Source organism: Rosa chinensis, chromosome 1, assembly GCF_002994745.2.
Source record: "Rosa chinensis cultivar Old Blush chromosome 1, RchiOBHm-V2, whole genome shotgun sequence".
Lineage (NCBI taxonomy): Eukaryota > Viridiplantae > Streptophyta > Magnoliopsida > Rosales > Rosaceae > Rosa > Rosa chinensis.
Window position 1 is genome coordinate 138,176 of NC_037088.1, and position 24,815 is coordinate 162,990.

A 24,815-nucleotide genomic window follows, 5' to 3' on the forward strand; every position below is an offset into this window, starting at 1 on the left:
GTAAAACGGGCCTGACGGGCTTTTTAATTTCTGAAAGTGCAGGCCCGGGCCCGAACCGTATTTTGAAAGTTAAGGCCCGGCCCGAACCGTTTTGATAATAAAAAAAAATGGGCCCGGACCGTACGGGTCGGGCCTTGACAGGCCGGTCCGGGTTTACGGGTTTTCGGGCTTAAATGCCCAGCCCTAGAAGAGAGAGAGAGACTCAATAAGAAAATCTAACTTTTGAGGATATTTTGAGAAGTGCAAAAAAACTTAGGATGAAATATTATTAATAAAATAAAATGGGGTGTGATTTGCAATTTTTGCAACCCCCCCCCGGGAAAAAAAATATAAGAGCTTTCCTTTCCTCTAAGTCCCTGACAAAATCATATAGCAATTAGTCTTGAAAGGCGCAATCCGGCTGGCCACGAAATAGCACGAACCTGATTACTCTCCTTTTTCCAATTTCATGGCATCTTGACCACAGAATCCGGAGCAGTTTTTGACAGAGCTTTTATTCCTTTGCAGGATTTCATGTGCGAGTGCAATTTCTCTGGCTTAAACTGCTTCCTGCAATGCCTGCATCAAAAGCTTCAAATTAATTTAGCTGAGTGGACAAATGAATGTGTTCAGTTTGCATCGACCCAGCTATTGGCTCATGGGTTCTCGTATGTGACGAATTTTGTTTTGAACTCATGATTACATTAATTAGAATCTATTTTAGTTAGTTATATATATATATACCGAAAATTAATTGGTATCTTTGACATGTGGATCAATCCATGATTAACGAAATAGTAAGAGAAAAGTAGTTTAATGACACATGCATGTCCGTACATTGCGGTGAGACTGATCGACAATGGAAGAAAGAAAGCAGTAACTGTTTTCTTTTGACCTGACCAAACAAATGTTATCTATTGAGAATTATTTAGAAGAAACAAGGTAAACAAATGTTAATCACAATAAGCCAACCAGGCTGAATCTCTGGCTATTAAAAGTGATCCATTAATTCCTTAGAACAAGTGAATCGATGGGACTAGCTAGTGTCTCGCTATTGACTGAATTATGGGTTCAAGGGGGTGAGTTATTACCGTCGTCAAGTGTAGTTTTTGTATTTTCCATTCAAACAAAGCGATTAAGTACAAGAATTACATAGAATTTCTCTTGAACATGAATTTTTTTTCTTAAGTACCTCTAACGATAGACATCAAATAGTTAATGATATCGACCATCGGCAACTCATAGATGAAAGTAAAGAACAAAAATGTTAATTTAAAATTGATAAATTGCGCCGTTAACACCTATAATAAAGATTACAAGTTTTTTTTTTTTTTTTTGAGAATAGATTACAAGAAAATATAAACATGGACCAAAACAAAATTGCATTAACATGCCTATAAAATGTTATCATTATCTAGCTATCTAGCTACCAATTTTAAACTGATTGTTCATCTATATTCTATTCACATTCAATGAATCAATACTTTTTTTTTTTTTTTTTGAAATGTAAGTTCATTGAAACAATTAACGAGTACACTCGTTTAAAATGACATCTCTTAGGTTTGGTCAACACTATGACAAAGAGCTTTACTTGCTAAAATATGAGCTATTTTATTGGCTTCACGGGAAGCATAAACCACCTTGAAATCAATACTCTTATTCACAATAAATAAATAATAATAATAAGAAAAAGAATAAAGAAAACAAATAAAATGTAGTCATTTTTCTTGAGAAATATAATAATATTATTATAGTAATATAACAATGTCTCTAAAGTCCATATGACTTTGTGAGAATGTACATGAACAAAACCAACGATCAAATTATAGTAAACTGGGGTGGGAGGGGGTATTTTATAATTTATACCATAATGATAGGGCATTTTGAATTTGGGCTTGGGTCAGACGGTCAGACACATATACATTAAAAATCTGTTTGAGACTGTTTCAGAAATATTTTAAAAAGCAGCTTTTCAAATTTAGAGAACACTTTGTACAAGAAAACACTGGACAAATATTTTTGAGTGCTTCTAAAACTCCCCCAAAATTCTAATGCACATTGTTAACTTTTTAATTAGTTATATTTATAATTAACTTTTTCGTTAATTCAAAAATACTTTTGGATTTTCGGAAAGAAATTCCTTCCAAACATGCCATAAATCTGAAAATAAGGGCAAAAAAAACAAACCGAAAAATTATCAAATGGCCACTTACGAGCAATGTGGCCCTCGGATTGGCCTGTAAGTAGAAGAAGCTGTTTTTTGGTTCCTATCATCGCTTTTGCTGCAAAACAATAAATCAAATCCAGAGAGAATTATCAATCAGCGAGCATTCTGAAATATATATATATATATATATATATATATTTATTATTTATTTATTTATTTTCATGAATTTATCATATAGCTAGGGTCGGATTGGATGATACCTAGCAGTAGTAGTATGGTTTTGGGGTTGCTGTGGCCGCTCCTGCTGATTCATACATGTCCTAAAAAGTCCGGCATACCCTACAGTACCTGCTTTCTCCCTCTTTTCTTTTCGAATAATAATGTCTTGCCTGCTGCGATTAAGAGGCTTATTGTTAGTGGAATATGTCTTACTGTCCCGATTCAACCTGACGAATACGGTGTCGTTCGTGTCCACAGCACCACAGTTGATCAAATTGCGGAACATGCTTAAATGTTGTTTTTTAGTACTCTTTTCCAAGGGCACCGATTGAGATAGAGGTGATGAATTATGTGGAGAAGAAGAAGATGATGAAGTAGTACTACTACAACCCATCTCTTTGCTGTCTTTGTCTTTGTCGCTGGACGACTTCTTCTTCTTCTTCAATAACAAATGGGAATAGAAACAAGAGTTTTCTATTGATGACTTGTCCTTGCTCTGTTCGTGATTTGTACTGTTGGCTTTGATGGTTGAGGACGACGACGAGCATTTCTGATCTCCTCGGATGTTCACTGCATCAGCATCGATCAAAGATGAGCCGGAATTATGAGGTGGTGATTCTTGCTGGTCCGATTCAAAGGAAGTTTTTGTAATATGGTGCATTTGAAAGGGCGCTTCTTCAGAATTAGGTGGCTGCAGCTCTTTGAGCAAGCACCTCTTCTTTTCAGCAGCATATAAATATGAATGCGGAGGAGCTGTAATAGGACTAAAAATATTAATGGCATGGAAATTTACATATACAATATATGGTATTGATCGTAATCGACTTAAATTACGGATTTAATTTTGAATTTTTCAATTAGGAATAAAACATACCAAAAGAGGAATAAGAGAGAATTTGGGAGCCTTTGAGGACATATTCATTGTCAGAGATAGGGGTGATGAGGTCGTCATCTAACAAGTCTTGCCAAACATAACCCTTCTTGTACCTCCTGCAATATATATATATATATATATATATATATATATATATATATAACATTAATTAATTCAGTAAATCAAATTTAGCATGAAACTAGATAATTGATTAAATCATTTCCCATGTTTTCCGTTTTCGTAGTTTAGTTTAGACCTAGCCGCTCTCGACTAGGGTTACTTTCTTGGCAAAGGAAGCAAATTTTGACATCTATGGATCTGGATGTTCTAAGCTGGAATTGCAGAGGTATCTGCAACGATGCAACAACTCGGGCTCTGAAGGATTTATGCTCTCAGAATCGCCCACAATTGGTCTTTTTATGTGAGACAAAGATTAGCAGATTAGAGGATTTCGAAAAGCTTCGTCTGGCGTTAAGGTTTGCGCATGCGGAGGAAGTTTTGAGTTCGGGACAGGCGAGGGGCATGGGGATTTTTTGGAATGAGGACTTGATAATTCAGATTGGAACCAAATCAGCGCATCATATTGACGCGGTGGTGGTGGGTGAATCTGGACTCCCGTCTTGGAGATTGACTGGGTTTTATGGACATGCAAGAATCGGAGACCGGGATCGCTCTTGGCAACTTCTACGTGACCTAGCTGATATGAATTCCCTTCCCTGGATGGTAATTGGGGACTTCAACGAGATTCTGAAAAGCGGGGAGAAGATTGCAGTTCCGATCCGGCCGGAGAGACAGATGAGAGGCTTCCGGGAGGCGTTAGGTTACTATGATCTTCTGGACGTAGGTTTTCAGGGAGCAATGGCTACTTGGTGGAATTCTGATACCTTGTTGCCCCTTGATAGGGCTATTTGCACTCCCTCTTGGATTGACATCTTTAACCATGCTAAAGTTTTTCATTTATCACCATCGGATTCTGATCATGTTCCTCTCTTGCTACCAGCTAGTTCGATTCCTTTGCTGGCTAGGCCTAAATGTCACCGTTTCAAATTCAAAGCGTTTTGGCTGCAGCATGAGGATTGTGATAGAGTGGTGAAGGAGGCTTGGGGAACTGATGTGTTGGGCACACCTATGTTTTGCGTTACCAAGAAGATCATGCATACTAGAATTCAATTGAATAAATGGCAGAAAGAGGTGTTCCGGGGTCGGCAATTACAAATGATTGGCATTCGCTCTATATTGCAGGAGTTGTTGAGTGTGTTTCCATCAGAGAGTGTGCAAACTGAAAAGAGGGAGTTGATGGACAAATTTCAGAATTTACTATTCCAAGAGGAGTTGTTTTGGAAGCAACGAGCTAAAATCACATGGTTGAAAGAAGGGGACCATAATACGGGCTTCTTTCACTGGAACACATAAAATAGGAAGCGTAAGAATACCTTGCAGGGATTGTATGATGAGTATGGGAATTGGCATGAAGATGAAGCGGGCATTGAGAGAGTAATTACTGCCTATTTTTCCAAAATGTTTCGAGCGTCTGAGGTTGATGTTGACGCAATGGACGTGAATCTTGCGGCTATTAATCCTTGTGTTACTGAGGAGATGAATGCTCAGCTTTGTGCGCCCTATACTATGGAGGAAGTGCGTTTTGCTCTTTTTCAGATGTATCCCACTAAATCCCTGAGTCCAGATGGGATGCCTCCACTTTTTTTCCAACACTATTGGGAGTATATTGGTGAGGATATTTTTGCAGCAGTCCATAGCTTTCTGCAGACGGGCCAGCTGCTGAAGCAAATAAATTTTACCCACATTTGTCTAATCCCGAAAGTAAGTAATCCGGAGAATATGGCAGACTTGAGACCAATTGCGCTATGTAATGTTATCCACAAGATTTGCTCAAAAGTTATTGCTAACAGACTAAAGGTTGTTTTACCTGAAGTGATTTCTCCCTTCCAAAGCGCTTTTGTTCCCGGCAGATTGATTACGGACAATATCCTGGTGGCCAATGAAATAGCCCATTTTGTACACAACAAGCAGGATGGGAATGACAGTTATATTGCATTGAAATTAGATTTGAGTAAGGCGTATGATAGAATAGAGTGGATTTTTCTAGAAAAAGTGATGATCTGGTTTGGTTTTGCCAGGAGTTGGATATCGATGGTGATGTAGGGTGTGAGTACGGTGAGGTATTCCTTTTTGGTTCGAGGAAGACCACGGGGATATGTCATTCCTAGCAGAGGTCTGAGACAAGGGGACCCTCTGTCACCTTATCTTTTTCTTATTGGAACTGAGGGTTTTTCAGCCCTACTACAACAGCGAATGATCATAGGTTCCTTACCGGGTATTGAGGTATGTCCTAATGCACCTTTGGTGAACCATTTATTATTTGCAGACGATAGTATGCTCTATGCACAGGCCCCGGTGGAATCTTGTTCTGTCATACAGGAGGTGTTGAACACTTATGGGAGAGCTTCTGGACAGGTCGTTAACTTTGCCAAGAGTTCGGTGGTTTTTAGCAAAAATGTGCATGTTGATCTACAGAATGATATCTCTAGTTTGTTGGGGGTGGAGGCTGTGGAATCTCATGCAAATATTTAGGCCTTCCCACTTACGTAGGGAGGAAGAAAACGTCTACTTTTCAGTATATTAAGGAGAGATTGTCTAAGAAACTTACTACTTGGCAAGGTAAATTGTTGAGTGGGGCAGGGAAGGACATTTTGATTAGGGTGGTGGCTCAGGCATTACCTACTTATGCTATGAGTGTCTTCCAACTTACCAAGAGTTTCTGTGATGATCTGGAACAGCAGTGTGCAAGGTTTTGGTGGGGTAGTACTCTAGATAAAAGAAAGATCCACTGGAAGAATTGGAATGGTCTTTGTAATCCTAGAGAAGAGGGTGGTTTGAGTTTCCGCAGTCTATCCAACTTTAACTCTGCCATGCTAGCAAAACAAGCATGGAGAATCTTGCAGAATCCTTCATCTCTTATTGCGCGCATATACAAAGCGAGATACTTCCCGAATCAGTCCTTTTGGGAAGCCTTGCCACATGTTTCTCCTTCTTATTCATGGAGAAGTATTTTCTCCACTAGAGAACTCCTTCAAGAAAGCTGTTACTAGTAGGTAGGTAATGGTAGGGAGCTGGATATCTTCTCGGATAATTGGGTGGCAGCTTTGCCTCTTGGGAGACCCACCGACTCGGGTGCTGCGGTGGAAGTTAGTAAGGTGACCGAGCTCATACTTGAAGCTGGGAGGTGGAATGTTCCGTTGTTAAATGAGATTTTTTCGGCAGAGGAAGCAGAGGTGATTGCTGCAATTCCGTTGAGTCGGAGGGATGTGTAGGATCGGTTATGTTGGAAGTTGTCGAAAGATGGCAGGTTCTCATTCAAGACGGCTTATCGATCTGTTTTTTTGCACTCTTCTAGTTACAATCCATTGCAGCTTCCAGTTGGGGCGGGGTTTTGGAAGAACCTTTGTAAAGTGATTATCCCAAACAAAACTAAAATACATATCTGGAGAGTGTGTTTGGATATTCTTCCTTCTTTGGGTAGTTTGGCTTCGAAGAGAGTGGTGTTGGCCTCGCATATGTGTGTTTTGTGTGAGACTCACGAAGAAACAACTCTTCATCTTTGTCGGGATTGTGTTTTCACTCAAGCGGTACTCCACAAAAATGTTATGCTTCAGCAGGTTTGTTATCACCCTAGTAATATGGCTGATGACGTTATTCTTGGTTGAATCAATGTGTACAACAGTTGTCTTTATCCCAGTTGGGAGAATTCCTATTCTCATTATGGGGGATCTGGAAGGAGAGAAACGACCGAATATGGAATCAAAAGATGAGTGCAGCTGGGGATGTTAGCGTGGGTCTTATGTTGAGTTTGCAGGAATTTAGGTTCCATAATCTGCAGCCTTCTAGGTTTAGAAGAAAGCTAAGGGCAGTGTGGAGAGCTCCTCCGGTAGGTCTGGTGAAGATCAACGTGGATGGTGCATTTCATCAAGCTACTCGGAAGGGTGGACTGGGTTTTGTGTTTAGGGATGAGCATGGGATCATGTTGGGAGGTGGCGCTAGTCAGTTGAATGGTCTGTTATCGCCGGAACATGCAGAGATTTTGGCATGCAAAGCTGCACTAGAGTTTGCGCTGGAACATGGTTTTGGTCCGACAATTTTGGAGACTGATGCCATGGAAGTCCAACGACAACTCTCAACAAAGGAATCTGCCAATACATCCTTGCTTGGCAGGCTTTATGATGATGTAATGGCTCTGGGAGAAGCTCAGGGAGTTGTTCATGTGTGTCATGTTGGTAGGCAAGGAAATATGGTGGCCCATCTGTTGGCTAACCATGCTTGCTCCCTTAGGCAGGTCGAGTTCTATTTTTCAGTTCCAGTTTTTTTACAAGCTGCAATTGCAGCTGACATTTGTAATGTGTAAGTTTTATTTTCATCAATAAATGGCTGACCTCCTTAGATTAAAAAAAAAAAGATAATTGATTAAATCAAACGCGGTTTACTTAATTAGCGCATACATGAGTGAAACTGATAAATCAATTTAAGGGATTGATTAATTCTCAAAAGAAAAAGATAGAAGAAGATTGAAGATATATAAAATTGATTTGAACCTCTTGTAAGACCAAGTGAAGGTCTCTGGCATATCCTTCCCTCGTAAATCCGCAAGCCACCTCTTGATGTCTGTCTTTCCAGAATTAGAGAAAAGTAATGAATTGAAGAATACACACAATGAATCAGAAACATGGGCGTGCATGCAAGAGAGAGAGAGAGAGAGAGAGAGAGAGAGAGAGAGAGAGAGAAAGCCAGCCTGCAGGTACCTCGCAGAAAAACGCCGTTTCGGTTAAGATGATGGACACGAATGAGATGGGGATGATCAATGCGGCCAAGACTACATAGGAAGTAGATGATGTTAAGTCGCCGTATTTCACCTACTACTCCGCCTCTGCCTTCCATGAAATCGATACTGCGTGCTTTTTTCGTTTTCCAATCTTTCTAATTCTACCAAGTACTTGGGTTGCCCGTTGCCACAAACTATAAATAACAAAAGCATACATCAACAACAGAACAAGACACTTATCTTCTTTCCGATAAGAAAAAATAAAACAAGAAACATATTATATAATTACCCCAGCGCGCAACAAAACTATGAAAGGTATAACCAGCTAGCTGTCTCATGAAACCCCAAGAGAAATCTTTGTCTCCCTCTGCCGGCCTGTACTATACAAAAAGCCGAAAAGGACAAGAGAATATATATATATATATATATTTTGTTCAGATTAACTATTTCAAACTTCTAGCCGTAGCTATATATGTGTTTGTGTGTATTATATATAATATAATATAATACATAGTGCAGGCCGAGCATGGAATGCAGCCAGACTATTCGGTATAACATTTGGGAAACTCCTAAACTGTCTCGAAGAAACGAAAAGGAATAATCGGTCCTTCGAGATTACCCCAGTTTTCTTCTTTTAATCTTTATTAGTTGCTTTTATTCGGCTCTTTGGTTCATATGGAAATGGAGCTTTTATTCCGCTCTCTGTTTTTTCGTATAGAGATATTTATGGAGCGAGAGGTACATAATTATTGGGTTTGTATGACTGGTACTTGAATTATACGAAATGGGACAATTTAGTAATCAAATTACTGCTTGAACTTGCAAAAAATAATCAAAAAAGTATATTTTGTCAAATGATCACACTACAGGAAAATGGATCATTCACGACGTTCAAAGCGCGCCGTAAATTACAATTTACGACGCACAAAGTCATGCAAAAGTGCGTCTTTATAGACAGCGTCGTGAAATTGAGTTTCATTTTTGAATTTTACGGCGCGCAAAAAGCACTCCGTAAATGAACCCGAAAACACGTCGTGAATCTATTCCTACCAATTAGAAAATGTTAAACTCACGACATCAGTGTACGCCGTAATCAACACTTACGCACGCCGTAATTTCACATCGTGTGCGCCGTAAATCAACAAATGCACGCCGTAAATTTACATTTTGCACGTCGTAAATAAATATTTATGCATGCCGTACATGGACAAATGCGTGCCGCAAATTTGTTTGTTTTTCCTGGATATTTTCCCAATTTCAATGAGCTATTATGTTAGCCTTTCTTTACATTTCCACAGTACATTAACTCAAGCACCCAAAAGTAAAGTAGACAAATTAAGAAAATGTGCATTTTATAACATTATCCATTATATTCAACAACTCAAATTAATCCACTGTTGAGAAACTATATATATTCTTCAAGCCATAACAAAAGAGGCCTTCAAGATGAAATAAAAGGCAATAAGAACGAAAGAGAGGTCTAAAACTTGCCAATCCTCGAATCTCATATATGCTCTTCCTATCTTGTTTTTGAAATGATCAAACATCTTATCGGTGATGTTCTTGATTTGCCTTTAGCTCAATTGCTTAATTACCTGCAAGGAGGAAACAATCATATAACTTACACTTCAATTTCAAATTGCTTATCAATTTCAACTGTTAAACACAAACGCTACAGCCCAGCACTAATTTTATTATAATTAAGGACTACTTCAATCACCAAATTCATTCTATGTTTCAATCACACATTCCACAATAAGTTCTATGTTTGATTGTGAGATTGCACTAGAACAAAATAACAACTGAGAGATTGCACTAGAACAAAATAACAACTATTGCTCTTCAAAATTCCATAAACTAGAACATCTATTCCCTCAAAGATAAGTTCTATGTTCTGAAAATGCTACTATCTTTGCCTGTATTGAACCATAATGCACTCAAAGTCTAAAAGTTTACCTCAAATAGCACATATTAAAGTAGCTTGATGAAGTTGATGGGCCAAGCCACTGTGCTTCCTTTAGCTGCACCAAGCGTACTGAACTCTTGGGTTGGCCGAAACAATGGTATGTCGTGAGAGACTTCACGCACCCAAACTTTCCAACAACCAAGACCAAGAGGAACACAATGTACTTTCTCGTTTGGATCCTCTGAGTGAAGGTCAGCAGCTGCAACAATCTTTTCCTCTTTATCCAACCAACTTAACAAGTGTAATTTCTTCATCTTGACTTCATTCCCACCTTCCTTTTCTTTGGCTGTTGGCCGAATACTTGCATGTGTCTTTTGCTTGCTTTGTTTGCTTCCTTCTTGTTCAGAACCTCCAACTCTACGATCTTTTTCTTTTCTTTTCTTGCTCTCTGCAGTGTCATTTACTTTTTTCCTTTGTGCAATCTCAATGGCAGATTGCTGAGTACTGCTTGTTTCCTTTTTATTACATAAACAAAAAAATCAGTAACATTACTATACATATGAAAAAGAAATAATACATGATGTATTTTGGGCCAGAATACTTACATTCTTCTTTTCTCCTTTGTCTGACTGAGCTAAAATGTTTTTTACCACCATTTTCAACTCTTGCAGCTCTGGTGAAGTAGCAAGCAGTGCATTCTCCAACATTGTAACTTTGCTACCCACGTATGTTTGACCATCTACCTTTGAAGGAAGTGCTCCAAATCCATATCCTCGTACTCGTCCTCGTCGATCGGGTCCTAAAACTTTAGAAACAGCATCATCCTTGACAGAATGGATTGAATCCATCTGATGATAGTCCAAGTCTCAGATTTCGAGGTTCTGATGCAAAGTTAGGCCACTTATTGTCAATGTTTTTCCATGCCGGAGAATCAACAGGGTGGCGCATCTTACCATCTTGACTTCTGTGATTGTAGTGCCAGGTCAATTGTTCAGCCATCTCTACTGACTTAAACATCCTTCTAAACCTGGGTATGATTGGAAAATACCTCAACACCTTTGCCGGAACACCTTTACAAACTTTTTTGGTGTGTTTATGAACCTTCCACCTCGATGAACCACATTTTGGACAGGTCTCCACATGCTCTAGTTCTTTTCTAAACAATACACAATCCCTTACACAAGCATGTATCTTTTGGTAACCTAGATCAAATGCTTTCAAGAGTTTTTTAGTTGAATACAAGGAATTTGGAAGAATGTTCTCTCTTGGTAGTAAGCCCCCAACCAATTGGAGGAGGTCATCAAAAGCATTATCAGATAAACTGTGTCGAGACTTATACTTAAACAAGGAAACTGTGGAAGACATCTTAGTAAAATCAGACCCTGAATATAATGGTAGTTCTGCCTCCTCTAATATATCTCTAAAGTCAGCCTCATTCCTTTCATTTTCAGGTTCCATAACAACATCATCTTGAAAGTATGCATCTTTCAAAATTTTGTACGTTTCTGGAACTTGAACATTCTCTTCTTGTACATATGTTCTCGACTTCTCACCATGTAAGATCCAACTAACATGAAGAGGATGGATCTCATTCATGCACAAGTGACCAAAAACTAACTTAGGGGAATGCCACTGCATATTTTTGCAGAGGCGACAAGGGCATTGCTATTGTGTAAGCCCCCTTTAGGATCTTTGTGTTTTACTACTTAAGCAAAATCAGAATAATAGATTAACTGAAAACAGAAACAACACAGCAGATTTTATAGTGGTTCAGCCAAAACTTTAGCCTACGTCCATTTCGTGATCTCTCTTGAGAGATTCACTAGCACTATGAAGAATTTAGGTGTTTACAAGTACTTATTGCAGATCCCTCAAACCCCTCAGACTAGTTCTTATCTCTCTATCACCTTGACTCTCAGTTTTCTACACTTTCTGTCTTAATTCCAGAAAACTGACTGCAGTTCCTATTTATAGGGCATAGAGGCTGCTGATACAATATACAATTAGGATTCCTAATCCTAATAGACTAAACCTTTAATACAAATCCTAATAGAACTTGAAAGACTAACTTTCCTAGAACTTATAGAAAAGCTGCGCGCAAACCTCTTTCCTTTCTAGACTTGGATTTGAATTCTGAACCCTAATTTTCAGATTGTATCAATGAGCCAAAAACACAACAATTGCATCATAGCTGGTGCTAACGTTTGAAAGTTCGGCGGTAGCTGAACCTTTGTTAACGCCGATCCGGTGGGCGGATCGATCTTTGTGGTGTTCTCAAAGCCTCCGCTACCTGCCAAGTAAAATACAAAGGGCGTCAGAGGGAGACCGCGCTGAGCGGTCTTCAACTCTCTGATGCCTAAGTTAGTTAATGTATTTATGTTGACAAAGTAACAGTAGGTAAGTATTGAATGCATCCTTGATGAGGAGAGAGGAAAGAACCTTTTATAGGTGAGGAGGAGGCTGATCTCTTACTTGTTTTCGATGTGGGACTGAAGTGCTTCAGTTCCCAGCTTCAGGAGCTTCTGATGCTGCTTTGGCGCGGTGCGTGGCGGCGCGTCGACGGTGACCTGGGGGTGATCCGCCGCTGAGGTTGTAGCCCGCCTGGCGGTGTATCTGTATGTCATTCCCTTGGTTGGAATTAGTACCCTTGGCGGTATAATGAGCGTGGCCCATTATAGCTAATTATGCTTGCAAATGTACATGTATGTACAAGTCCCCCAAGTCCCCAGTCAAGGAGGGCAATCTTGGTTGGGGAGTTGCTTGGCGGTTTGAAGCGTTCTCTTCCGCTAGACTTTGCAGGAGCATAATTAGAGTCAGTACGTTGTCAACCATGAATTTTGTGAGCAAACGCTTTACACCATTTCGGGTGGGCCCCTGCTAGGCCCCCCAGGAAGTCCCCCACTCCCCGGCTAAGATAGACCTCCGGATGGCTGGCAAATTGTTCGTTTAGGGGGAGCTGCACGGAGCAGAGGGTGTTAGGTAGCGAACCCAATCTTAGCATCCGAGTGACGGGGGTCAACGTGCCTGATCAGGGCCGTCGTAGACTGTTGATAAGTCCCCGTGTCCCGTAGGGACGGTCTGACCGTAACGCCGCGTGGCGGTCGTTGTCAGAGTGAGGCGTGGCCTCGAGATCCGTAGCTGACGGATATCCCCCCGCTGACTGCAGCAGGAAGCAGCGTCCAGTAAACGTGCGTGGCGGTACTTTATTGAGCGATATTGCGTTGAACAAAGCACGCGGTTTGCAAGATGAAAGGGGGTTCCGCCAGAGGTGTGTAGCGGAAGACACCCCGCTTGTAGGATGGCTAGGGAGAAGTTCTGCTGGCGAGGTTTCGTTCAGCGGAGACTTCGTCACTTGGAAGATGACAAGTGAGAATTTCCGCTGACGGGGTTTCGCTCAGCGGAGACTTCGTCACGTGGAAGATGACAAGTGAGAAGTTCCGCTGGCGGGGTTTCGCTCAGCGGAGACTTCGTCACTTGAAAGATGACAAGTGAGAAGTTGACAAGTGAGAAGTTCCGCTGGTGGGGTTTCGCTCAGTGGAGACTTCGGACGGTTGGTGAAGTCATCCAAGTGGTTACTTCCACCAGACGTTTCGTCTGGTGGTTGCTGATACGTGTCCAACCCGTAGAGGGTTAGCGTGCGGAGGTTTGCTTCCTAAGCCTGGCCGTCTTCTCGCCATAAATGATAGTAATTATGGATTTTGTAACCGAGGCGACGCCTCGGTTAATCCGGAGGGTAAGTGGAGACGTGGGACACGTGTACGGCTGGCGTGAGATGCCGTTTTTCAATGGATGGTTTAGAATTCTTTGACGTTGACATAAAAAGGGGGGAAACCAGCGAGATTGGACACTTTGCTAAAACTTGAAACTCTGCTCGTCGTCTTCAAGCTCTGCTCGTCCGAGACTTCAGCAAGAGGCTGCCGGGATTTCGTGGAGTTCTCGTGCCAGGAAAGACGAAAGTTTCCCTCATCGAAGATTATTGTTCATCACCACACCGGAGTTTTCGTCTTTGAGGTTGGTATCTTGATTTTCTTCCCTGTTTCATTGGTTCTGTGTTTAGGGTGTTATTTGTTATTTTCTGGTGTGCTATGGTGTAAAGTGAGATTTGGGGGTGGGTTATGGTATTTGGCAGAGGGTTTGTGTTTAGGGATTTTCTAGATGGTCGAATCTGGGTTGAGTGTGGTTGTTCTTGTTTTGGCCTTTTCTGGGTAATTGTTCTTGATGTTCTTGGCTATAACTGATGTAAGAATAAGCTAGATCTGTGTTTGTGCTAACTGGTGTGGGTTTTAGGGTTTGGGATGGCTAACGTCATACAGATTTCGAGCAGTGAGGATTCCGGGTCTGACGTGCCGTTCAGCGTGGCGGATAGAATATTTATTGACTCGTTGCGTCCGTCTGCCCATGCAGGAACCTCACTGCCAGAACCGCTAGAGATTGAGCCGTTACAAACAATACCTTGGGGCGTAGCCATGGGTCGTGTTTCGCGTCCTGAGAGTTCTAGGGCAGGGGAGACAGCCGCTGCGAAAAATAGGCGTGACGAGCGGCTAGCGAGTAACAGTGCCGCCAGTGGTTCCGCTGACAGGGGAGTTGTGGCGGGAGAGAACACCGAGTCAACGTGGGTTCTTTCAGATGGTACCTTTGTTGACGAGGCAGGTGGGCGGATGAATGTCGTCGACGTCAATCGGTTGAAAAGGATGTACCGCTTGCCGGGAGTGGTAAAGCTGCGTCCTCCGACAGTGGACGAGAAGGCGTCGATGCTGCCAAGGGGGTCTGCCGCCGTGCACGAGGCGATATTCCGCCAAGGAGTGACACTCCCACTGGTGCCCAACCTACAAATTTTGGTGTGCGAGTTCGGCCTTACGTTCGGGCAAATTTGTCCCAACATGTGGCGGTTGATGTTAGCGCTGAACTCGCTATGGCGGCTGTCTGGTTGTGAAGGGCCAACCGTGGCGGAAGTGCTGCACTTCTACGAACTGGTATATGTGAAGCGCCAAGGCTGTAGGGGGCAGGTGAATTTGAGTCGGCGTGTGGGAGCGCCGAAGCTGATCGAGAATTTGAGGGAGTAGGCCGGCAATGAGTGCTTCGTACTCCGCCATATTGTTTGAAGCCTTGAAGTTGAATTTCAATGCGTACTTCGCGTTTAGTCCCCCCGGTCCTGTCAAGATGACTCCAGCGCCGCTGGCCTTGGCGCAAGCGGAGCCATCCACATGCAGGTTCCAATCCGAGTGTAGAGGAGTTGCTTCCTCAGCGGTTATCATTTCCGTTCGAGGCCCAGTCTCGGTACCGGGGTCTGGTTGACGCTCGGTGAGTTCAGCGATGAAGTCCACCACTGCCTGGCCCTTCATGGCGGTTCTTGGCTTGTAGTCTATGTCGAACTCACTGAGCTCAATGGCCCACTTGCTGAGGCGTCCCGAGTGTTCAGGGTTTTGCATCACTTGCCTCAGCGGTTGATTGGTTAACACATGGATTGTGTGAGCCTGGAAGTATTGGCGGAGGCGCCTGGCGGCAACGATGAGTGCGAGGGCTAGTTGTTCTAAGTGAGGATATCTTGTTTCTGCTCCGTTCATGCCCCTGCCGGCGTAGAACACCGGGAGCTCGTCTTGGCCCTCTCGCCGGACAATGGCGCAGCTTACTGCCGATACTGAGACCGCTAGGTATATGAACAGTGTCTCTCCTTGCACAGGGACAGAAAGAAGAGGGACTGTTGCTAGGTACTCCTTCAGGCCTTGGAACGCCGCCTGACACTCTGGGTTCCAATTGATGACTTTCTTGTGAGTTGTTTTGAGGAGCTTGAAGAATGGGGCACACCTATCAGTGAGTCTGGAGATGAATCGAGAAAGGGCGGTTAACTTGCCCTGGAGGCACTGGACGTCCACCTTATACTCGGGGTCCGCCAGGTTAAGGATGGCCTGTACCTTGTCTGGGTTAGCCTCGATGCCTCGCTCGCTGACGATGTAACCCAGAAATTTGCTAGCGGTGACCCCAAAGAAACATTTTTCTGGGTTGAGGCGCATACCATAGGCCAGGAGAATGGTTACTATGATCCTTAGGTTTGCCACATGGCCACCGGCCTTTATGCTCTTAACTAGCATGTCGTCCACATAGACCTCGATGATTTTTCCCAGATGCTCAGCGAACATGGCGTTCATCAACCGCTGATAAGTTGCACCGGCGTTCTTCAGACCGAAAGGCATGACATTGTAGCAGTAGAGGCCTTTGTCGGTGGTGAAGGTGGTGCATTCCTGGTCGTCAGGGTGCATCTTGATCTGATTGTATCCGGAGAACGCATCCATCATGCTGAGGAGCTCATGGCCTGCGGTTGCATCGACTAGCTGATCGATACGAGGTAGCGGGAAACTATCCTTTGGGCATGCCTTGTTGAGATTTTTGAAGTCGACACACATCCGCCACTTGCCGCTGGGCTTCTTGACCATTACCAAATTGGAGATCCACTGGGGATAGATGACCTGGCGGATGAATCCAATGCCCTGTAGCTTGGCGACCTCCTCTCCTATTGCCTGGTACTTCTCCTCATCAAAGGCCCTCCGCTTCTGCTTGATGGGATAAAAGGAGGGTTTGATGGTTAGCTTATGAGTGATGATTTCAGGAGAGATCCCCGGCATATCCGCGTAGGACCATGCGAAGACGGCGGCGTTATCATGCAGGAATTGAGTGAGCTCTGTCGCCACCTCCGGGTCTAGCTGGGCGCCTATGCGGACTGTCCGTTCAGGGTGTTCGTCTGAGATGCAGACAACTTTCAACGACGTCTCCGGGTTGACCGGTTCTTTCTTTACATATTTTTTCTCCTCATCTCTAGGGTCCTCGAAAATATGTGGGGGCGGTGCCTGGTTTCCCACTGTCAGGATCTCCTGGCGGCGCGCCGAGCGCGCTATAGTCGTTGAATAGCATTCCCGAGCCAACTGTTGACTTCCTCTCACACAGCCCGTGCCGTTGGGTGTGGGGAATTTCATGAGAAGCATGTATCCGGCAATGATGCACTTGAGCTTGTTAAGCGCTGGTCGTCCAATGATGGCGTTGTACGAACTGAAGCAATCGACAATAATGAATTCCGTATGCACCTCCGCCATGCATGGGCTAGTGCCAATAACCAGTCGCATGTAATCCGACCCCAGCGGTTGTGTGACGTCGCCGGAAAAGCTGAGCAGTGGCTCGTGATCCTAGAGTAGTTTGTTGTTTCGCTTGAGATGGTCATAGCAACTGCTGAAGATGACGTTGACAGCGGACCCGCTATCCACCAAGATTCTCCCCACAGAAAATTTGCCCAGAATGGCGTCGACCAAGAACGGGTCGTCATAGGGTAAGTGCACTCCGCGCTCCTCCTCCTCTGAGAAGGTAATAGGTTCCCAACCTGATCTTGGGAGTTTGGCGGATCTTTCGTAGCGGATGTTGCAGACTTCCTTTGGGTGATTAGCACGTGCATAGCGCTTCCTCGCCCTGTGGGACATGTTAGTGATTGGGGCACCGCCGTCGATGGTGTTGATACGACCTAAAGTTTCAATATTGGCGATCACAGGTGGCGGTTGGCGCACCTTGAACTGCTCCAACTTGCCGTCACGGTACAAGGTCTCAATAGCCGTTTTGAGAGCGTTGCAGCTATTGGTATTGTGGCCGCTGTCTCCGTGGTATTTGCACCACTTGCCGGTGTTCCTGGGTTTGCCGGTTTTTGGGTACTTTGGAGGGGGTGGCGGTGGGATCTGATCCTTGCACTGATTGTAGATGTCTTCATACGAGGCCGTGAGGACCGTGAATACTGCATACCGCTGCGAGGACTCCGCCTGCTTGTTGCTGTTATCCCCATGGGTTGGGCGGTTGCCCTTGTTGTAATGCTGGTCCTTCTGCCGCTTGTTCTGGTGGTGGCCCTGCTGCCACTCCCTCTTCTTGTCAGTTGGAGGTGCTGATGGGGTCTTGTTAGCAGTTTCCTGAGGACTGGGGGATGGCTGTGTTGACTTTGTTGGAGTTGCTGGTGGCGGTGGGGTTTCTCCATATGTGAGGAATTCCGCCTGGGCATGGATGACCGCCTCACTCATGACGCGGTCATATACCGCTTTAGGATGATTGTAGTTGAGGTGATAGAGGAATGGCCCTTTGAGGAGTCCCTGCTTGAAGGCCGCCAATGCCATTGTTTTGTCTAGATCACGGCACTGAGACGCTGCCGCCCGCCACCTTGTGACGAAGGCCTTTAGTGATTCGTCCGCCCCTTGCTTGACGCCGAACAGCTGACCTGTGTTGTGATGTCCGGCGGACAATAGGATGAACCGAGAAAGGAAGGCGTGTGATAGTGCATGGAATGAGTCAATGGACTCTGGCGGACACTCGAAAAACCAACTCATCGCCTCACCGTCCAATGTTTCGCTGAACAAGTGGCACAGGGTGGCGTCGTCAAATCCCTTGTTGTTGGTGACTTTTTTGAAGGTGTCCATGTGGACGAAGGGATCAGACATTCCGCCGTAATGCGACATCTTCGGGGTTTTTGCATATGCTGGTCTGATAGCTTGCAGAATTGCAGCGGTGAAAGGCCCAGGTCTAGAAGCGAAAAGTGGATTCTGAGTTGGCGCTGGGGCGCCTGACTCCGCCCGGATCAGCCTCTGCTCCAGTTGTTGCATCCTTTCCCATATCTGGGTGGTTGCATCGCCGGCGAAATCAGCCCGAGCACTCCGCCGGACACCCGTGCGCCCTGGCGCAGGCGGACTGCCTTCAGTCCCTGTCCTAGCTTTCGAGCGGTTGGTGTGCGGCAATGACTCCCCCTCCTGCTCTAGCATTAGTTGGGGGATGGGCGGTGGTCCCATCCCTAATAACTCAGGTGGTTCCAGCGGTATTTGCATCGGTATGGCCGGCCCTGGTATCAATGTGCCAGCGCCGGGTCGACTACGCCTGGTGCTACGTGACTGTTCGCTTTGCGCTGGATTGGCGGTAGCTCCCAGCCTCCTCTTTAGTTCATCAAAACGTGACGTCAGCGTAGCCAACTGTCTTTGGGCCTCAGCCTTCTCCTTACGCTCCTTTTCGCGTTCTCTGTTTGCCTTATGAAGATCCGCCAGTGCCAGCTCGTACATAGTGATGAGATCTTGGCCCGGCGGGCGGCTGCTACCTGGATTTGCCTCGACGCTGGGGTTGGCCGGGGTTGTGAATAGCGCGCGGTTGACGCCTACAGCTGGGTCGGAGGGTTGGGGGATGGCGAAATGGTCTGCCTGCTCCTCAGCGTTTCCCCCGCTACCGTTAGTCATGGTGATTGTGGTGGGATGACCTTTTGTTCAAGGGTTCCCACAGACGGCGCCAATGTTAACGTTTGAAAGTTCGGCGGTAGCTGAACCTTTGTTAATGCCGATCCGGTGGGCGGATCGATCTTTGTGGTGTTCTCAAAGCCTCCGCTACCTGCCAAGTAAAATACAAAGGGCGTCAGAGGGAGACCGCGCTGAGCGGTCTTCAACTCTCCGATGCCTAAGTTAGTCAATGTATTTATGTTGACAAAGTAACAGTAGGTAAGTATTAAATGCGTCCTTGATGAGGAGAGAGGAAAGAACCTTTTATAGGTGAGGAGGAGGCTGATCTCTTCCTTGTTTTCGATGTGGGACTGAAGTGCTTCAGTTCCCAGCTTCAGGAGCTTTTGATGCTGCTTTGGCGCGGTGCGTGGCGGCGCGTCGGCGGTGACCTGGGGGTGATCCGTCGCTGAGGTTGTAGCCCGCCTGGCGGTGTATCTGTATGTCATTCCCTTGGTTGGAATTAGTACCCTTGGCGGTATAATGAGCGTGGCCCATTATAGCTAATTATGCTTGTAAATGTACATGTATGTACAGCTGGATTCCCCAAGCTAGTGTGAAGTCTATCAACATACAATTGGGCTCCAGCACGGTAGGTTTCAGAGTTTCTAAAGAACAAAAAAAACAGTAACAATTTTACTAAGAATCTACATACTTAAAACTTATGGCCTAAGGTTTGAATATAACCTGGGATAATATATCCATTTTGTATCCATGGAAGCTTGCCTAGGTGGCTCTAATTGTCTTTTAATTATGAGCAAACTGAAATGAAGGGGAGCTTGAGTTTAAAACAAGTTGTTTATTGTTCAGTTCACAATATTAATGGTCACTTTTTCTAACTATTCAGCTATTAATTGATATATTTCATTCAATCACTCCATATTTATACATATCTGCTAATTCAACTAAACTCATAAAGTAACACTAGTACTCAGAACATTTCAAATACAGAAGGCATCCCAATATACAACTACCAAACACATGACCACAACAGTAAAAGAAATATGAATAGAAGGCAGCACAATATAAGAATGCTATCGTTTCCAGTAGCATTAATCTAAGCATTCAATATAAGTACATTTCAAATATAGAAGGCATCCCAATATACAACTACCAAACACATGACCACAACAGTAAAAGAAATATGACTAGAAGGCAGCACAATATACCTTTATGTAAAGAATTACAATTATAGAACAATAGAATAATGCTAACCTGGAGTACGAGAACTACTTCAGAGAAGATGTCACCCATTGGACGAAGTTGTTTGATTGCATCTGTACTTATATTAAAGAATATATTAGCGACTACCTACAATCAATCAGGAACTCAATTAGTCCATTTGAGGCTTTACAAAAGTACAACGAAGACTTGAAAACTGTAAACAAGGGACCAGCTGAAAACTGTAAGCAACGAAGACTTGAAAACTTGAAGGCTTTCCTATTGCCTTCAAGCATAGTACCCTCCTTCAGTGTTGATTGTGCTTAGTTCTCCAATCTGAGTGCAGAAAGGGCAGCAACCTGAAGATAAGATGCAGTTACTTGAGTTTGCATTGCATTGTTTAGAGCTTCCTTAGTGGCAAAAATTACTTGAGTAGTATATAAATATATAATTAGTCACGTTTTGAGCCAAATAATGTATACCGAATCAAGTATTACCAAGCACAAAATTAGTCATGCTTTCAATTCTTGAGTAGCAAAAATTACTTGAGTAGTATATAAATATATAATTAGTCATGCTTTCAATTCTTTCAGATACATATTTTGCAAGAAACTTGTGCAAATCTATATATGTAGAAGCTAGCAGTTCACTTTCACAATTTGTGCAACTTCATCAAAAGATAATAGTTAGAAATAACCAAACACTTGCCTGAAGATTCATAACAGTAAAAACCATACAAGGATTTTGTGATCCATAACAGCATTACCCATAAGGACCCAGTAAACATTTTTCATAAATAAACATTTTTCTACCTTCAAACTGACCCATTAGCTAAGCCACAAGAGAAAGCTAATAAGGCTCGTCAGATTCACATTCTTTGTGACTTCAAGAGAAAGCTAAGCTACCAGCTCACTCAAGAATCAATAGCCACCAACACGAGAATACTAACCTTTTCCTTTTTTCCCTGTCTTTTGATAAACACTTACGAATGAACAAAAATCCAGAAAATCAGATACAATCTAACTTGGAAATTCATAAGCAGCAGAGCATGTGAAAATGAACCCAGCAATTCATAAGCTCTTAGCACTACTTTGATTGAATGAACTTGTACGTTTTCACATGCAATTACTCTCTCAACAGCAAATCATAATATGAACCCAACAAATCATCTTCACACAAATTTTTTAAAAAAAAATCCAGAAATGCATAGAACAAGTAAACCCTTACACTCGATGAATAAAATCAAAAGAGAAACCCTTACACTTGAAGCACACCAAGTGTTCGACGAAATAACGATAACAAAAACTTCAAGAATCAATTGCAGTTACTTGTAGAAAACCAGAATCGAACACCGAGTATGTAAAATCAAAGCTTCGAAGCTAACAATCACAGTAAATTTCAGCAACAATCACATTAGAGTTGTGGATAAGAGAGAAGAAAGTACCTACTGTGGCTGGAGCAATAGGAGTGGAGGAGATCGGAGGAGGCCGGACCAATGGGAGAGGAGGAGGTCGGAGGAGGCCGGAGGAGGTCACTACGTTTTGAGAGACGAAGGAGAGAGAGACGAAGCCGTGCTTTTTGTCCTTACATTTTGAGCTAATTTAATTGAGAAGTTTTAAATACACACCCCTAATTACTTAATACACACTCCATACTTAATACACCACTCATTTAATTGCTCATTCTAATATTTTACTAAATACACAACCCAAAGTGCCTAAAATATCCTTAATCTAAAAAATCATGAAATATCCTATTATTTGACTATATTGAGGTTACTATTTAATATGATTAGTATATTCTAGTATATTAATTGTTGTTTTGTAAATGACCATATTGATTACTTGTGTTAGTTATTGAGAAATTCATAAAGATTTATTATTGTTCACTTTAAATAGATGCATATAAATAGGTTTTTTATTATTTGAGTTCTCATCAACCAAACACCATGTTAATCAAGTATAAAAATTATGAGTTTAACATTTAACCAAAATTATATCAGTAGTTTCTTCAAAATGGCAAAACTACAAAGTTGTCATTGTAGGAATATATTAGGTGATTCTTCGACCAATATATTCCTATATATTAGAGGGGCCAAACAAATTAACAATTACAAAGTTTTTTCACCTGTGATATTTTATATTAGAAAATAAATGGATTAATCATATTTCTTAGAAAAAAGAAAGAAAAGGAAATTAACTAAAAAATGGGATCCGTTTTAAAAACATTTAATGTCATTGATTTTTAAATTCTAAATTAGAAAACCTCATTTAATTACAATTTATATAAGAAAAAAAATTAAATTAGATAGTTTCTAACTTTATTCTTGTATTAAATTAGGAGGCCATGTATAGAAATTTGTTGTATTTATCTAACAATTTATACATAAATAGTTTAATATAATGAAAATATGACTATTTCTTTTTCTTCTAATGCATAGATGTTTGTTTTAGTCATTTAACCTATCTATAAAATCTAATTTGAAATATAAAATAATAGGGATGTGTATTAAGTGATTAGGGGTGTGTATTTAAAATTTCTCAATTTAATTTTATAAATGGGACAACTTTTTATACGTTGACATCACAACGTGCAATGGAAAAACGTCGTAAATTTTAATAAAAGTATGATTTTACGGCGTTCTTTGCAAACACGCCGTAATTTTCTTCAAAAAATTGCAAAATTTACTGTGTGCATCTAATATACGTCGTAGCTGATACTTATTCACGGCGCGCATTTGATGCACGCCGTAAATCTTGCGTCGTGAATGATCCATTTTCCTGTAGTGTCAGTTAATCAAATTAGCAGCTCCGTCAAAGTTTTTATCCTAAAGTGATCAAAACAGTCTCTTCAGTCACCGTGAATGAGTCATCTCAAATTTTTTTTTTTTTGAAATAATATCATGTCGATATATTAATACTCAGGCCAGAAAGAACCATTACATATCCTCCCTCTACCATCTATGGGTAGATAAAGAGTTTGTGGTAAACCACAGTGATACATAGATTATGTCCGATCATTTGACGGTACTCATGCTCACAGCTTTTTCAAGAAAGCCTAGAAACTATGTGACCTAAGACAAATTACTAGGCAAAATAAAAGAAAAATAAATTCAAATTTTCTCCTTGCCCTTAACACTAGGGCTAAGAGGTTTTCCCGAACAAAGCACACTTTCTTCAGCTGGTATCTTCTTGGTCTTTGGGGGGTTCTTGTTCTTTGACCCCAGAGGACGACCCCTCTTCTTCTTACCATCAGTCTTTGCAGCCTACCCTCCATCCCTGGACATCATGACCTCCGCTGGCATTAGCATACCACTAGGGGTCTCAACTAAACCACCAAGTGATCTGGCAATGAATGGAAGAGCAGGAATCTTTACTTTCTTCATGGGTGCAGTATTGCCATTAAACTCATCCATCATAAACCTCAATTTCTTTGGTGCGGAGAATGGTGAGGGAGGGCGGTTTCGCTTCAGTGGTTCCAGTGGCTGCTCATCAACTGGGATCATGCTAGGGTTTGGTCAGTGCTAGTTGCATCCTGCATCTGTGCATTCCGGATAAGGACCGGTTTGCACTGCTTCATGGTGTCTTTTCTGCCAAATAGGTCTCGAGCAATAGAGGGTAAAATCGGGGTCTGCACTCCCTTAAAGCGAAAAACTCCATTATTGAAGATATCTGCAAAGTTTTGAAAAGGACTGCACAATCCAATTCTTTTGTCACCTCTTTCAGCAGCCGGTTGCTGCTGCTCTGGTATGTCAGTCATCTTGCAGGTTCCATCCACATGATAGATTAAGTGACAGATCTTGCACTTACCAACCAGGTTCTTGAAAAAAAAAAAAACGAAATTTCTTCCACCACATTTGGTGCCAGCTTTAGGTTTTTTTTTTTTTTTTTTTTTTTTTTTTTTTTTTTTTTTTTTTTTTTTCAGGAAAAAAGGCTTAGAGATATCGTGAGAGACTCTTACCCTGATCTTGCCGGTTCTGTCAAAAAGCTTCATGTGCATATCTTGAAACTTTCCTGCAACAGAGGCCACATTGACGATGGTGGTCTTGACTATATGCTGTGTATTATCAACGATTTTCTACAGAAGGCGTCGTTCTATGGTTAGGGTTTGTGAGCAGCAGTACGATGCTCTTAGGGTTTTTATGAACAATAGAGAATTAGAGACCCTCCATTCCCTGAAATTGAATGAAAAAATCCTTAAGTCACAACTTTTATGTTCTTAGAGCATTTTTAAAAATGACTTATTTTTTAATTAAATTTTAGCCAAAATAGCTAAAAAGTCATTTTGACTAGTTATTTTTAAAATACAAAAATCGACTTGTCAAGACCAAAAGAAAGTCCTCAAATCACATGCCCAATTCCTCCTCCTCCTCCTCTCTCTCTCTCGTTCATCAACCCAACCTA

General features: G+C 42.4%; 1 protein-coding gene across 1 annotated transcript; it reads right to left on the reverse strand.

Moving 5' to 3' along the window:
* Nucleotides 1–252: 252 nt before the first annotated feature.
* On the reverse strand, nucleotides 253–8,215 carry LOC112189176 (protein SOSEKI 2). Its single transcript, XM_024328452.2, has 6 exons — nucleotides 8,054–8,215; nucleotides 7,847–7,916; nucleotides 3,240–3,355; nucleotides 2,407–3,118; nucleotides 2,193–2,261; nucleotides 253–558 (listed from the first exon to the last, which is right to left on the reverse strand). Exons 1-6 carry the CDS (start codon nucleotides 8,187–8,189, stop codon nucleotides 447–449), a joined length of 1,215 nt encoding a protein of 404 aa, XP_024184220.1. The 5' UTR covers nucleotides 8,190–8,215; the 3' UTR covers nucleotides 253–446.
* Nucleotides 8,216–24,815: the final 16,600 nt, after the last annotated feature.

Coding starts and splice junctions, on each gene's coding strand:
- LOC112189176 (XM_024328452.2), bottom strand. CDS start 8,189: ATGGAAGGCAGAGGCGGAGTAGTAGGTGAAATACGGCGACTTAACATC. Junction 3,119..3,239: donor TCTCTCTTATTCCTCTTTTG/GTATGTTTTATT, acceptor GTCCTATTACAG/CTCCTCCGCATTCATATTTA. Junction 559..2,192: donor ATCCGAGGGCCACATTGCTC/GTAAGTGGCCAT, acceptor CTTTTGATGCAG/GCATTGCAGGAAGCAGTTTA.